This window comes from Grampus griseus, assembly GCF_964374135.1.
Source record: "Grampus griseus genome assembly, chromosome: 12".
NCBI classification, from domain to species: domain Eukaryota; kingdom Metazoa; phylum Chordata; class Mammalia; order Artiodactyla; family Delphinidae; genus Grampus; species Grampus griseus.
The window spans coordinates 51,041,959-51,059,615 of NC_139006.1; the positions used below are offsets into that span (position 1 = coordinate 51,041,959).

At 38.5% G+C, this 17,657-nt stretch overlaps 1 protein-coding gene across 2 annotated transcripts in view; it reads right to left on the reverse strand.

Moving 5' to 3' along the window:
* The window catches only part of RPRD1A (regulation of nuclear pre-mRNA domain containing 1A), a gene marked incomplete at its 3' end in the record, with an annotated part of 72,899 nt that extends 58,453 nt beyond the window's left edge, over positions 1-14,446 (reverse strand). For both annotated transcript variants that reach the window (XM_082668272.1, XM_082668273.1), the window contains exon 1: positions 14,195-14,446. In XM_082668272.1, coding sequence (XP_082524398.1) covers positions 14,195-14,345 — 151 coding nt within the window. In that variant the 5' untranslated portion in view covers positions 14,346-14,446. The remainder of the gene's footprint in view (positions 1-14,194) is intronic.
* Between the last annotated feature and the right edge of the window lie 3,211 nt (positions 14,447-17,657).

A 17,657-nucleotide genomic window follows, 5' to 3' on the forward strand; every position in this document is an offset into this window, starting at 1 on the left:
CGACTCATTGTCATGTAAACACAAGGGAGCCTCAATAAAATTAACAATTTCTCATCAAACTGTGGAGGCCAGAAGGCTATGAGATGTCATATTTAAACCCCTGGGGGTGGGGGTGAGGTGGGGAATGTCGACCAAGAATTTTAAATCTGGCAAAACTACCCTTCAATACTGAAGAAGAAATTAAGACATTTCAAGGTAAACAAAACCTGAAGGACTTTATTGGTAGTAGATGTCTCCTACAAGAAATGCTAAAGAGAGTCCTTCAGACTGACATGAAAGGACACTAGATCATAACTAGAAGCCATATAAAGAAATAACGAACATCAGTAAAGTATCTACATAAGTAAATATAAAAGCCAGTATTACTTTATTTTTTGGTTGGTAACTTCTCTTTTTGTTTCCTATGTGAATTAAAATAGAAATGTATAAAATAATAATAAGTCTGATGATGGGCACACAACATATATAAGATGCAGTTTGTGGGACTTCCCTGGTGGTCCAGTGGTTAAGACTCCACGATCCCAATGCAGGAGGCCCAGGTTCAATCTCTGGTCAGGGAACTAAGACCCCGCATGCTGCATACCGCACATGGTGTACTGCGCAGCCAAAAAAAAAAAAAAATAATGTAGTTTGTGACAACAAAAAAGACACATAAAAGTGCAATGTGTTTATATCACTTTTTTTTTTTTTTTTTTTGGCAGCACGCGGGCCTCCCACTGCTGTGGCCTCTCCCGTTGCGGCACACAGGCTCCCGACGCGCAGGCTCAGCAGCCATGGCTCACGGGCCCAGCCGCTCCGCGGCATGTAGGATCTTCCCGGACCGGGGCACGAACCCGTGTCCCCTGCATCGGCAGGTGGATTCTCAACCACTGCGCCACCAGGGAAGCCCCACCTTTTTTTATTTTTATATTTTTATTTATTTATTTTTTTGGCCACACTGTAATGCTTGTGGGATTTTAGTTCCCCAAGGAGGGATCGAACCTGTGCGCTTGGCAATGAAAGCCCGGATTCTCAACCACTGGACCGCTGGGTAATTCCCTATATCATCTTTTTTTTAATTGAGAGAAAGTTCACATTACATTAAATTAACCATGTTAAAGTGTATAATCCAGGAGCATTTACCATATAGTTGTGCAACTATCACCTACATCTATTTCCAAAACACGTTTGTCACCCCCAAAGACAACCTCATACCCATTAAACAGTCATTCATTTCCCATTACTCTTCTCCCCCCCAGTCTCTGGCAACGACTTTCTCCCTTTGTGGAATCATATATTCTATTGGTATTCAACAGATATTTCATATAAAATGAAATCCTACGATATGCGACCTTTTGTGTCTGGCTTCTTTCTCTTCATTTTTCCTTTCTTTTCTGTTTTTTGTTTTTTGGCTGCTGTTGGGCCTTCGTTGCTGCACACAGGCTTCCTCTAGTTACAGCAAGCAGGGGCTACTCTTTGTTGTGGTGCTCAGGCTCCTCATTGCATTGGCTTCTCTTGTTGCAGAGCACAGGCTCTAGGCGTGCAGGCTTCAGTAGTTGTGGCGCGTGGGCTCAGTAGTTACAGCTCATGGGCTCTAGAGCATGGGCTCAGTAGTTGTGGCACACTGGCTTAGTTGTCCCGCAGCACATGGGATCTTCCTGGAGCAGGGATCGAACCCATGTCTCCTGCACTGGCAGGAGGATTCTTAACCACTGGACCACCAGGTAAGTCCTCACTTCATATGTTTTTGAGATTCATCCACATTGTACCATGAATCAGTATTTCATTCCTTTCTATGGCTGAATAATATTTCATTGCATGGACATACCACATAAATCTATTCATCCACTAATGGACGTTCAGGTTGTTTCCACCTTTTGAGTACTGTGAATAACACTGCTATGAGCATTCTTGTATAGTATTTGCTTGAATACCTACTTTCAATTCTTCTGAATATATACCTAGGAGTAGGATTACTGCAAGAGTGCTAGTAAAAGATGAGGAGCTGGGCAGTGGGATGGGATAGCAGAGACAAACAGAATACTGCTAAAATAGCAATAAAAAGCTGCAGGTGAGGTATGTATAAAGAGAGTTGTCAAGATAATCTTGAAGTTCTGAAATTAGGCAACTGGTAGACGGTAATCCCTTTCACTCAAATAGGAAATACAGGAAGAGTAACAGGGAAGTGGGACAAGAGTGGGGAAAGATGACAAAGTGTTGCATTGTACATGCTGAGTTTGAGGTGCTCAAGAAATACAGTGACATTGAGACTGCTAAAAAAAAAAAAAGAATATTGAATCATCAGCATATTGATGGAAGAAAGCAAAAATTACACCTAAAGTGTCAATTATAAATATATAAAGTGGGACTTCCCTGGCGGCACAGTGGTTAAGAATCCACCTGCCAGGGCTTCCCTGGTGGCGCAGTGGTTGAGAATCGGCCTGCCAATGCAGGGGACACGGGTTCGAGCCCTGGTCTGGGAAGATCCCACATGCCGCGGAGCAACTAGGTCCGTGAGCCACAACTACCGAGCCTGCGCCTCTGGAGCCTGTGCTCCGCAACAAGAGAGGCCGCAACAGTGAGAGGCCCGAGCACTGCGATGAAGAGTGGCCCCCGCTTGCAGCAACTAGAGAAAGCCCTCGCACAGAAACTAAGACCCAACACAGCCAAAAATAAATAAATTAATTAATTAATTTAAAAAAATATTCTGTTAAAAAAAAAAAAAAAAAAAAGAATCCATCTGCCAATGCTGGGGACATGGGTTCAATCCCTGATCCGGGAAGATCCCACATGCTGCAGAGCAACCAAGCCCATGTGCCACAACTACTGAGCCTGTACTCTAGAGCCTGTGAGCCACAACTACTGAAGCCCGCGTGCCACAACTACTGAAGCCCACGCGCCTAGAGCCCGTGCTCCTCAACAAGAGAAGCCACTGCAATGAGAAGCCTGTGCACTGCAACGAAGAGTAGCCCCCACTCGCTGCAACTAGAGAAAGCCCGTGCACAGCAATGAAAACCCAACACAGCCAAAAAAATAAATAAAAATAAATTTAAAAAAATTTTAAAAATAAATAAAGTGAAATTATTCTTAATCATTAAGCGTTTTTATGTGCTAGTTATAGCACATCAACTGCATTTTTAAAATTCTAAAACAATAAACTTGATTAAATCCACATTAAGTATTAGTTGATTTACTAATTAAATTGTTGTAAATCTGGATTATGTATACATTACTCAGGGTTTTCCAGAGAAACAGAACTAATAAGGTGTGTGTGCATACACAGAAAGAAATTATAAGGAACTGGTTCATGTGATTATAGAGGCTGTCAAGTCCCAAGATCTGCAGTCAGCAAACTGGAGACCCAGGAGAGCTGATGGCATAGCACTTGTCAGAAAGCAGACTCAAGATCTGGGAAGAGCCCATGTTTCACTTTAAGTCCAAAGGAAGGAAAGAAGGCAGTCAGGCAGGACAAGTTTCCCTCTTACTCACAGAAGCATCAGCCTTTTTGTTCTATTCCAGCCCTCAACTGACTGAAAGAGGCCCATCAACATTAAGGACAACCTGCTTTACTCACTCTACAGATTAAAATGTTTTATCTCAGCCAGAAACATCTTCACAGACATACCCAAAATACTGTTTGACCAAATATCTAAAGCCACCTGTGGCCCAGTCAATTTGACACATAAAATTAACCATCACAAGTGCTCTTCAAGATAACTCATGATTTTCTACCAAGAAAACTGAATTTTTTGATAGTTCAGGAAAAACATGGTCCTTAACTACCCAAACCTCCTTGTTTAAAAGAATAATCTATAAAATAGAATACCATACACATTATGATTTATTCCAATACTAAAGAGATGAAAACAGCATGTTGAATTAAATAGACAAAGGTTTTTTTTAATTGTTGTGTAGTTGATTTGCAATGTTGTGTTAATTTTTGCTATACAGCAAGGTGATTCAGTTATACATATATATACATTCTTTTTTATATTCTTTGCCATTATGGTTTATCACATATAGTTCCCTGTGCCATACAGTAGGACCTTGTTGTTTATCCATTCCATATATAATAGTTTGCATCTACTAACCCTCAACTCCCAGTCCATCCCTCCCCCGCCCCCCTTAGCAACCACAAGTCTATTCTCTAGGTCTGTGAGTCTGTTTCATAGATTGGTTCATTTGTGTTATGTTTTAGATTCCACATACAAGTGATATCATATGGCATTTTTCATTCTCTCTCTGACTTACTTCACTTAGTATGACAATCTCTAAGTCCATCCATGTTGCTGCAAATGGCATTATTTCATTCTTTTTTATGGCTGAGTAGTATTCCATTGCATATACGTACATCTTGTTCATCCATTCATAAATAGATAAGGTTTTTAAACCATGCTCTTGAAGAAGAATATTCCTTGAACTGGACCAAAATGTCATCACAAAAATCAACCAATGCAAACCATTTTCCCAATTTACAAAGAAAAAAACAAAAAACAAAACCTTAATGAATGTAAATGTTTTCAGTTTTAAGTGCTTTCGCATAACATGACAATCCTCTGACACTTTCTTCTATTAGCCTGTACTAGAATTAAATGAGATACATTTAGTGCAAAGTTATACAGTTACTGTAAACTTAAATGTGCATTTTGTGATGGTCTTCACAGGGCTTTACAAGGCATCATGAACGAATACCTGAACAAGTTTGAGAACCACTTACTTAAACAATTACAACAAATACATTTAGAATAAGACTGCACGGTTCTCAGCCTAAGAAGATTAGCCATCATAAAGATGTAAATTCTCGGGAATTTCCTGGCAGTCCAGTGGTTAAGACTCTGAGCTTCCACTGCAGGGGGCACGGGTTCAATCCCTGGTCAGGGAACTAAGATCCCACATGCCATGCAGAAAGAAAAAAAAAAAAAAAAAAAAGATGTGAATTCTCTTTGAGCTAATAAAATACCAAAATAATTTTTTTCTTGCAAATGACAAGTTGATTCTAGCGTTTATATGGAAAAACAAAACAAGAAGACACAAGAAAACTCTGGGGAAAAAAAAAAAAGAAGAGCAATTTGCAGGCTGGCGGGGGGTTGGAGTGGGATGTCCTACTAGATGTGAAAACATAATAAAGAGTGTGACAGTGATACATGAGTAGTCCGATGAATGGAGCAGAATGACAGTCTACAAATATGCCAAATATATATATGAAAACTGAGTGTATGTTAAAGGAGGCATTTCAAATGGGTGGAGGTAAAAAGAACTTAAAAAAAAATGGTGTGATAAACCAATGCCTACCACTTCTATCAGCTGAAACCGTTAAGAAAATAAGAATATTTAGTAACATAAATTAATACTTATAAACTATAAGATAAACTGACACATCCTAAATGTTCATCAATAGAGTAACAGTTATATAAATTTTGGTGCATCCATAAAATGGAATACAGTGCAGTCATTTTTTTAATTGAGGCAACATCATATATATAAATACATCATAATCTGAAAGATATATTAAAAAGAAAAGCAAAAGCACAGAGAAATCTATATAATATCCAACCATTTGTCTAAACATGAAAGAGAGAAAGAAACTGTAACATATGTAGATGACTATGCATAGAAAATTCTGGAAGAATAAACTTAACAGATTGATTCTGGGTAAGGAAAATGGGTGGCAGGGGGAGAAGAGTGGAAAGGAGGCTTTGTGATTTTTAAATTTCGTATTACATGCATGTTACTACCTACTAAAATATACTGTATTTTAAAAAATACACCTGGAAAGTATATAGAATGGTAATTTTTTTCTTAGTTTCTCAGTTATTATAGATATAAAAGGGACTAAGGAAAAGCTATAAAAAGAAGAACAAGAGGGCTTCCCTGGTGGCGCAGTGGTTGAGAGTCTGCCTGCCGATGCAGGGGACACGGGTTCGTGCCCCGGTGAGCCATGGCCGCTGAGCCTGCGCGTCCAGAGCCTGTGCTCCGCAACGGGAGAGGCCACAACAGGGAGAGGCCTGCGTACCGCAAAAAAAAAAAAAAAAAAAAAAGAAGAACAAGACTAACAGGTACCTGATAAAAGCCAAGAGAACCAAACATGACCAAATAACCTAGATGACTGCAAGGTGACTACATAAATAATTCATTATTATAATCCTCTTCATACATTTTTACAAACAAAAGGATTTTAAAAATCTTAAATCACTTAAAGTTCTTTGCAGACATAAAACATTAAAAGTCTACCTAAAATATTTACTTTATTATCCTGTCTAGTTCCAAAAAGGAGTTGTGAACTGAAATGTTACATTTAAAATGTCAAATAACCTTTGTTTGACATAAAACGACATTCAAACGATTAAAGCAACAGTAAAAACTATGTCTACATACTTTGTACAGCTCCTAGTAAATTCAAATCTCAAATCAATTGCCTAAACTAAGCTAGTTTCCCAATTATACTGATATTTCTCTTTGTATCACTATGAAGTTACTAATTTAGCAGAGTCTGTTGCCCTGACTGATATGTAAGCTATGTCTCCCTTATCCACTGAATCATCCTTGGTCTAGCAACAGAGCAGGAGCTCAATAGGTATTTGATGAGTAAAGGAAACCAACAGGAGAAACTTTTACATATCAAATGAAAATTTCATTTTATTCAAAAATACACTTGTAAAATTATGAACTATAATTATGTTTGTTTAATGCAGGCGCACACCTTTATTTTATTAGAAATTTAAGGATAATTTCCTTAAATTTTGGAGCCGTAAAAACAACATCAAATCATCGATTTTTTAAAAAGCTGTATGTTATAGGAAAGAGAACCTAAAGAAAATTATATTATAACCCAAAGGGAAATTTCATAAATTTGGTTTAAGTTCACACTGAGTAGGAATTAACATTTTGGAGGGAATATGTCTGCTTAAGGCAAAGCAATGGGTGCTAGCCTCTTGATCTAACTACCAATAATAGGAAATGGCCTAGCTCTTAGTATCTGGTTTGTGAATTGTTGGCGGGTCCTCAAAACCCTTTCATGGAGTCCATGAACTCAAAACTATTTTCACAATAATACTAAGACATTATTTGTCTTTTTCGCTCTCATCCTCTCACCTGTGTACAGTGTTATATTCCTGCGGTTATGTGATATACATCACAAGAAGACTGAATGGAAAAGCTGACATGAGAATTCAGCTGTCTTTAATTAAGACAGACAAAGATTTGCAAAAATGTAAAACAATCACTCCTTTCTCTAATATTTTTAAGTTATTTTTCATTAAAAATGTCATTTTATGTTAACATAAAATCAATTTAGTACCACAGTTTTAAAATAATAATTATTAAATAAATATTTTTCAAGGTTTCACTTTCTAATATAACTCCCAGTAAATATAAACCACATAAATGAAAGATCAGGGGCCTTTAATAATTTTTACAAAAATAAAGGGATCCTTTAATCATACAGTCGATAATCCCTGGTCTAGACCCTGAGAATATCTATGTAACAACCAATGTGATTTTTTCAAACAATAAATTTAAAATAAAAGAGGGAAGCCATAGATGTAAAGGAACTTAAATATAATAACCAAATGCAATGAAGAAACTTTACTTGCATCCTGATTCAAATAACTGGCTAAAATTTAAAAAATGTGAGACAATCAAGGAAACAAATACTAGCTGGATATTTGATGATATTTTAAGAAATTAACTTTTTTAAAGTTGTTAACAAAGAATATAACTGTTACAGCTGGATGATGACTACACTGAGGTGCATAAAAGTCATACAGATTTGAGAAAAACAAATTCTTAGTGTAATTAACAAAATATAAACACTGTCTAACTTACTTGTTTAATGCTAACTACAAAAAAGTATAGTATTTCCAAAATAACAGTATTAGACAATATAAAAGCCATTGAATTGTCAATTCAAAAACAGAATCTCTTCGTTGTAAGGATTTATATGGCTACATGTTTTTAAAGAGGATGAAAAATGTTCTTTAACCTTTTGTATTTTTCTAAAACCAAATAGAGTATCTAAGAATATACTTATTTTAGCACCACTTACAAACCTAAAGCCATATTCATGAATATAAATGTTAATTCGACATATTTAAGAACCTTTATCAAAGGCAATATGTTGAGATTATGCAGGCTAAAACTTGGAAAACAACCACCTATAGGAACCCACTATCTACTTCATAACCAACACATAATCCCCCAGTCTATAATACAATATAAAGTGATAATTAGTTCCCTGAAAGATGTCTAATACAGTTTACTGATAACAAAGTACTGATTTTAACAAGTGATTACAAATAGAAGGAAAATCTAAACTTTAGGCATTTTAATATTTTAATTGTTGCCAGTGGGGGAAAAACAGTAAAGAGCACTCAAGGGCTGAACATTCCCAGGTTTGGCTCTTTGCATTCCAAGCTATTTCTTGCCTCAGCATCTTCACATATCCCAGTAGCTGAATACCTCCTCCCCATTTATGGCATAGCTGGTTCAGAGAGGTCTTTAACTGAAGGTCACCTTACAGAGATCATTTCCCTCACCATCTAACTACTTAAGGTTCTCCTCCCTTAAATGCACTTAATACAAAACTTATATTTACAATTTTCTTGTTCGTTGTTTGCCCTCCCCATGAGACTACAAATTCTATGAGGGCAGGGACCAACGTTCTTTCTTTTTATTTATTTTTTTAATTGAAATATATTTGACATATAAATATATCCCTGCCGGTCCAGTGGTTAGGACCTGGCACTTTCACTGCTGTGGCCCGGGTTCAATCCCTGGTCAGGGAACTAAGATCCCGCAAGCCACGCGGCATGGCCAAAACAAAACCAAAAAAACACGTTGTTTTATGACTGGAATATATCCAATGCTAGACATATATAAGATAATAAATACAGGGTGAATTAACATACTCTAAAGGGCTGAGACAATTATGATTTTGTTAAGACTCAAATATGAATAACATACAAGAGGCAAGTGTAAACGACTCAATCAACTAGACTACTGAAAGCAGCAACTCTAATCAACTACAAAGAACTTCCTCCTATCTATTCTCTTTCTACAACTCTTGCAGAGACTTGTTGTTCTTGTACTTGCATGTAGGAAAGAGCCTAGTGTTTGCATGTAGGAAAGAGCCTGTCAGTGTTGTTTCGTAAATTCTGGTACATTCATGGATGATATTTCTACAGCAATTAATGCAACATATAATTTAATTAGTGGGCTAATTTATAATTTAGCCCACTACTGAGAAGTTCAGAGTTTAAAACAATCACCTTCAAAAGACAGTATTAAGAAAGTGAAAAGACAACCCAATGAATGGGAGAAAATATTTGCAAGTCATGGATCTGATAACAGACTTGTATGTAAAATACATAAAGATATATGTATATGTATAGCTGATTCACTTTGTTATAAAGCAGAAACTAACACCATTGTAAAGCAATTATACTTCAATAAAGATGTAAAAATAAATTTTAAAAAATAAATTTAAAAAATAAAATAAAGAACACTTAATAATAAAAGACAACTAATAAGAACCTGCTGTATAAAAAAAATGAAATTCTAAAATTAAAGAAAAAGACAATGCAATTTTAAAATGGGCAAGGATCTGAATAGACAGTTCTCCAAAGATGACATACAAATGGCCAATAAGCAAATGAAAATATGCTCAACAGCATTAGTCATCAGGGAAACACAAATCAAAACCACAAGACACTTTACACCCAACAGGGTATCTATAATCAAAAAGACAGATAATAATAAGTGTTGTTAAAGATGTGGAGAAATTGGACCCCCATACACTGCAGGCAGGAATGTATAATGATGCAGTCACTGTGGAAAACAGTCTGGCAACTCCCCAAAACATTAAATGTAGAGTTCATATATGACCTAGCAATTCTATTCCTAGGTATATATCCAAGAAAAATTAAAACACATCCACACAAAAACTTGTACACAAATATTCATAGCAGTATTGTTCATAATAGCCAAAAAGTGGAATCAACCCAAATGTCTATCAACTGATGAATGGATAAATGCATACAATGGATTATTATTTGGCCATAAAAAGGGATGAAGTACTAAATACATGCTACAACAAGAATGAGCCTAGAGGATATTATCCTAAGCAAAGGAAGCCTAGTCACAAAAGACTATATATCATATGATTCCATTTAAGGTAAATCTATAGAAACAAAGTAAATTAGTGGTTGCCTTGAGGTGGGGAAGCGGGAATGACAGCTAAAAGGCATGGGTTATGAAAATGTTCTAAAATTTATTGTGGTGATGGTTTTACAATATATGATATACTAAAAACCAAATGGGTAAATTGTATGGTATCTTAATTATAACTCAATAGAGCTGTTACAAAACAACAAAATGGTCACTTATGTTTTTGGTTACACTCTATTGCATTTATCAGGGAAATTATAGCTACTTTGGTCTTCATAAGGGCCACGGGGTATATTCCTCCAAAAATAAATTATCTTTCTTTAAAGGAGACAAAAATAAGAAAAGTGGACAAAGGGGAAATCTTCACAACTGCATGATTACCATATCTGACGTATCATTTTACCTACTTATTCTCATATTTTGAGCAGTAATTTTTCCTACCGATGTCACATTTTTGTCTTCTTTAAACACTTCAAGAAACTAAAGAATGCCTAGCTTAATACAAAATGTTCAACTAATTTTCCTTAATTTCTTGACATTTCAAATTTGATCAATTCCTTTCAAAAATACTTACTTTCCAGAGATAATGTGAGGAGTCAAGATATCACAGTAAGATGTCTAAAACAATGCCTTGTACTCAGTAAATTACTGTCACTATCATTATGCTAAAGGAAAGAGAGGATCCTAAAGTTGATGAGCAAAACTGCAGAGAATGGGGAGGACATAATGGCTACACCCTACAAAGGCACAATCGTGTGTCAAGGAAAGGAAACCCTTGGCAGAAAAGCCCAGAGCACACTGAGAACTGCAGCAGCAGCTGCAGCAGCAGCAGCAGCAGCAGCAGCTGCAGCAGCAGCATGATCATCACCTCCACTATTACTACCATTTCTATCATCACCATCATCACCCAACACTATTCTCCTCCTAAAGCATCTGTTTATATGCCTTTAACTCTATTTATGAAACATTTTAACATATGAAAACATCCCCAAACTCAGCTAATAGAACATCTTATCATTTTCCATTTGTTTCAAAAAATGTTTCATATATATGTACTATAAGCTAACACAGATCCATTTTCATTCCCTCTCTTCCTTATGGTAGCCACTATCTTGGACTATGGTGTTAATCATTTCTATGCATGTTCTAGCTACAGATACCTGTAAACAATATAGAGTATTGTTCTGCATGTTTTCAAACTTTCACTATATAGCATATTGGTCTGCACCTTGCTTTCTTAGCCCAATATTCATGTCATGTTGTTTCATGCAGCTCTAGTTCATTCACAAAAACTGTTGGACAGTATTATATTATACTGTATGAAAGACAAAATATATTTGTCCATACTCTAACTAATGAGATGTTTAAAGTGTTTATCTAATTTTGTTATTAAGAGGTTACAATAAACATAATTTCTTGAGTTTCCAGGATATATTCATGGAACTGGTAGGCCAAAGGACATATACCTTCAACTTCTTTAGAGCTGGAAACAAATGGAAACAAATGGAAACACATCTTTGTTTCCAACTTCTTTAGAGTTGGAAACAAATGGAAACACATCTCCTTTTTTACACTACAGTCAGCAGTGTGAGAGAGTTCTTGTTTCCTGTCATCCTCACCAATCCTAGGTACTGTCACACCTGTTTTTCTTTTTTTTTTTTTTTTGGCTGTACCCCACGGGAGCTTACTTCTCCAACCAGAAATCGAACTGGGGTCCCAGGCAGTGAAAACGCCGGGTCCTAACCACTGGACTGGCAGGGCATTTCCTATCATAATTTTAATTTTGCAAACCAAAGGGTCTAAAGTGGTACTTCATTGATTTATTTTTTCTTGATTAGTAAGATTGAGTATCATTTATAGGCCTTTCAGGTTTCCGCTTACGTAAAATGCCTTTTAACAGTATGGCCATTTTTCTACTGATTTGTGGTAGTTCTTAAGAACAATTTGGGTACCAATCCTTATGCTCTTTCTTCCCTCCCCACCCCACCCCCAAATATAAACCTGTTGTTGATTTTCATATCTAGTAAGGTAGAAAAGCAAAGACAATTCCTGCCTTCTCAAAGTTCACAGCTATTTGCCAGACATTTATATCTGTGTTTCTCAAACCTTTTCGGCCACTCACAGGTGAATTCCTCCATGACAGCCAATACACATACACTTACATATGAAGTGAAAAACAGGGCTCTACATCAACTTATTCTAAGGCAGGGGTCCCCAACTGCTGGGCCACAGACCGGTACTGGTCCATGGCATGTTAGGAACTGGGCTGCACAGCAGAAGGTGAGCAGTGGGCAAGTGAGCGAAGCTTCATCTGTATTTACAGCTGCTCCCCGTCCCTCGCATTACCACCTGAGCTCCACCTCGTGTCAGATCAGCAGCAGCATTAAATTCTCATAGGAGCACGAACCCTACTGTGAACTGCGCATGCCAGGGATCTAGGTTGCATGCTCCTTATGAGAATCTAATGCCTGGTGATCTGAGGTGGAGCTGAGGCGGTGATGCTAGCGCTGGGGAGCGGCTGCAAATACAGATTATCATTAGCAGAGAGGTTTGACTGCACAGAGACCATAATAAATCAACTGCTTGCAGACTCATATCAAAACCCTATCAGTGAGTGGCAAGTGACAATTAAGCTGCATCTTACGGAGTAGACTGGACATAAGCAACACACTTAGGGTATCACTGTCTCCCATCACCCCCACATGGGACCATCTAGTTGCAGGAAAACAAGCTCAGGGCTCCCACTGATTCTGCATTATAGTGAGTTGTACAATTATTTCATTATGTATTACAACGTAATAATAATAGAAATAAAGTGCACAATAAATGTAATGCTCTTGAATCATCCCCAAACCATCCTGCTCCCCCCCAGGTCCGTGGAAAAATTGTCTTCCATGAAACCAGTCTCTGGTGTCAAAAAGGTTGGAGACCACTGTTCTAAGGGATTAACCACAAGCAAATACACAAGAAAACATACAGAATGTCTCCACTCTATATAGCCAATGCCACATTTTGGCTCTGATATTAATCATCATGTGGCTTTCATATGGATCAGTACACAAGCATCTACTTGATTAATAATGGCTTGTTAAAACAATTAATAATAACCATCGTATCAGGTACATTAGGATGTCTGAAACAACAATTAAGAGTGCCCATTCTCTTTACCGAATGAAATAAGAATTAAGGTACAAATTCAGACTAAGCAAATGAAATATTTTAATTTTCAGTCGTACCATCATACAATCAGTTCTTACGGATAAATCTGCTCTGCAGTAGTGAAATGATTCTTCTAGATATTTTAGTGACAGCAGACTACAGCTGAAAAAAAGTTAACTTCATTTACAGGAGCACTATAGAATGCTTTGCAAAATAAAGACGCTGCCCCAGAGGCATGTAATCATAGAGCAAGAAAGGACCTTAGATCAACTTAATCTAATTCCCTCATTTTCAGGTGAGGCACTTGCAATCCAGAAATTAAGAAATCTCCCTAATCCATCTCCTCTGAAATCTACAAATTCAGAGTTCTTTCCATTGCATCACGCATCTTATTTTACACTCCCCAGCTCTAAAACTATGTTTCCCCTTAATTTCACAAGTTTGAGTTGATGTGTTATAGAAATAATGGAAGTATCTCCCCATACCAATCTTTCCCCTCCTCTATCCTCCATTATAATGTACCCAATGAAAAAACCTGACTGCCTAAATTTATGACTGTAATTAGGTGCGGAGTGCTGAGCCCCTGGCTACTGTTTCCGCGTTAAACCAATATAAATGTTAATCCTTTATACAATACCTTCTTCAACAACACCTACTAAACGTAGACTTTGCAGGAAACGCAGTACACGCCGCTCCTCCTGGCCCGCAGACCACCGACGCCAGGAAGCCCGGGGCCCTGGGGAGGCGGCGTGCGGGGCAGTCGGGAGTTGGGGTCGCTAGGGGAATGGGGCTCCTAAGGAGGGGGGTGGTCCCGGGGATGCCAGGGAACTGGCCGGGTGGCGGGGAGCGGCAGGGAGCGGCGGGGAGAGGCCGAGAGGCGCGGCCGACTCACCTTTCCGCAGCTCCCGCTCCCACACTGTGACGATGGGCCGCGAGTGCTTGCGGTGGTGGATTAGCCACAGGGACAGGGTCTGCACGCTCTGCTGCGAGTTGCTCAACTCCGACAGCTTCTTCTCCAGCGCCGCCTCAGAGAAGGCGGACATCCCTCCGATACCGTGCTCACGCCGTCCCACGCGGTGAGGCTGAGGGGGAGGAGAGTTTCGCCGCCCCCGCCGCGGCCTCGCCCCCTCACCCCACCCTTCCCCACGCCCTCACCACCGCTGCCGCCACTTCCAAGATCGGCCGCAAACCAGCAAGATGGCGACCAGCCGGCAGTGACGTCACGGCCTACCCACGCCCCGCCCACCGAACAGGCTCTGCCGAGGCCGAGCGGAAGGGGCGGGGAAGAGACGCGCCCTGGAGAGGCGGTCGGGGGGCGTGCCGCCTGGGTCTGGGCCGGAGGCGGGGCGGGGTTTGCCAGGCTTAGAACCCTCCTCCTGGGAGAAACTGTATTTACCAAGGGGTAATTAAAAATCTCTTAAACACCAGCGTGTTTGCACAAGGCGCCAAATGCTAGTTGTGTGGTCCAGCTCAGTAACAGTGAAGAGTTGGGACTTTCTTCATGTAAATGGCTAAATCAATTGTGATACTTCATCTTACAGAATACATGCAGCAGCTTAAAAGATTCATAAATCCAATGGTGGATTGTTTTTAAGTTACAAAAAATAAGTACAGTATAATGTTTGTTTTATAAAAGTATATATTTTATAAGAATTCATAAGTATGCAAATAAGAGAGGATAAGAATTGGTGCCCTTAAGCTGTGTCTGAATTGTTTTCATTTTTTACAAGAACATATTCATATATGACATAGTTAAAAATTAATTTCAGAAATCTCATAATTAATTCAGCACATTTGGACATAGCACTTGTCTTAACTATGATAATTCACAAAAGAAACAGAAGACAGATGCTGTCATATTCTAAATATTAATACAAGAAATTTCAAGAAAGGTATATAAGAAACCACAGGAATTCCTAAGCCATCTTTTGGGAAACACTGTTCAAGAACTTTGCCTATTTATTTGTTTGTTTGATTATAAGTATAGCTTCTCTTTCCCATTTTTAATGTCACTACAGCTTGAGGTTCAGAGATACCTCAAGAGGTGAGGTAACTCTCCTTCCTCTTCCTCTCACTCCAATATTAATTCCTATCTCTACATTCTTCTCTTTTCCTCATTTTACATCCTTTTCTTTATCCTATCTGCTTAGTCTAGTTCTAAGCCTTAACTTAATCCAACTTTAACCTGTCTCCCAAGACCTAACAGTATCTTCAACACTATTCCCTGAGCCTTGAAGCCACCAAAATGGCTTCATATCTTCTCCCAAATTGTCTTCACCTGAGATTCCAACTCTTCCCACTCCCTCCTTCTCTATCTCATCTACATTAACTTTATTTTTTAAATTAATTTATTTTATTTTTGGCTGCATTGGGTCTCTGTTGCTGTGTGTGGGCTTTCTCTAGTTGCAGCAAGTGGAGGCTACTCTCTGTTGTGGTGCATGGGCTTCTCACTGTGGTGGCCTCTCTCTGTTTCGGAGCATGGGCTCCAGGTGCGTGGGCCCCAGCGGCTGTGGCACACGGGCTTCAGTAGTTGTGGCACACAGGCTTCAGCAGTTGTGGTGTGCAGGCTCCGTAGTTGTGGCACACGGGCCCAGCCACTCTGCGGCATGTGGAATCCTCCTGGACCAGGGTTCGAACCCGTGTCCCCTGCATTGGCAAGCAGATTCTTAACCACTGCGCCACCAGGGAAGCCCCAAGTCTACCTTAACTTTAAAGACCACCTTGAATTCTACCTTCTTTTCTTTCCCAACCAGTCCAATACATGTGAGAATTTCCTTTCTATGTCATTAACTGACTTGAATGACTTATTTAGTACTTACACCACTAGTCTATGTTATTTATAATTATACATATCTACATATATGTCACTGAGAGCAAAATCTAGCTGCGGAGAGAATATATATAATTCGTATGTCCACTTTATTGGGAACGGGTGCCCGGGTGGAGAGCAGCAGGGTAAGGGAACCCAGGAGAACTGCTCTGCCACGTGGCTCACAGTCTCAGGCTTTATGGTAATGGAGTTAGTTTCCAGGTTGTCTCTGGCCAATCATTCTGACTCAGGGTCCTTCCTAATGGTTTGTGCATCACTCTGCCAAGATGGATTCCAGCAAGAAGGATTCTGGGAGGCTGTTAGGACATATGGACTGACGTCTCCTCTCTCCTTTTGACCTTTCCCAAATTCCTCCAGCTGGTGGTAGCTTGTTAGTTCTGCGTTCCTTAGTAGGACCTCCTGCTGTAAGATAACTCATGCAAGTGTTTACTATCAGGCCTGGCTAAGGTGGGCGGTTTTAGTCAGTGGTTCCCCTAACAAGTGTACCATGGCTTTCCACAACATGCAGTTAGATCTGTATTCACTGACATTGTTAATTATTGCTGTGTTTTCAAAATAGTGATTGTAACTGTTTATGCCCTTAGATAATTATGACTTATTTTCATATCTTGGGTCCTCTGACCATATTTCTCAATTTGTCTTCCCAAATACAGGCCTCAAATTTAGAACAATGCATTTTTTTCCATAAACTATCTTTGGCTTTCTTGGAATGGCCACCAAGTAACAAGAAGATATGCCCCTTCAACTTAAAAAAGGAAGACTATCACAAGAAGACACTGTAGACAAATATCACTTATGAATATGTGGTATACAAGGAATACAAAATCCTTAACAAAATCCTAGCAAACCAAATCCAGCATCATATTGAAAGATTATACATGAAGACCAAGTGGGATTTATCCCAAGAATGCAAGGGTGGTTCAAATACAAAAATCAATCCATATGATACACCATATAAATAGAATGAAGAAGAAACACATGATCATTTCAATTAGTGGGGAAAAAAAAGCATATGACAAAATCCAGCATCCCTATATGATAAGAAAAAAAAATGCTCATCAAAGTAGGAATATTTTTATTCTCAACATAATAAAGAACATGTATGGAAAAACCCACAGCTAACACTATATTTAATGGTGAAAGACTGAAAGCTTTCCCCCTAGGATCAGGAAAGACAAGGATACCTATCTTTGCCCCTTCTTTTCAACATTATACTGGAAGTTCTAGCCATAGAAATTAGGCAAGGAAAAAGAAATACAAGGTATCAGAATTGGAAAGGAGGAGGTAAATGTATATCCTATTGCAGAAGATATGATCTTATATATAGAAAATTGTATATATAAGGAATCCATAAAAAATAATTAGAACTAATAAATTAATTCAGCAAAATTACAGGATACCAGATGAACACAAAAAAATCAGTTGTATTTCTATACACCAGCAATGAAAAATTTGACAATTAATTTAGGAAAACAGTCCCATTTATAGTAACATCAAAAATAATAAAATACCTAGGAATGCATTT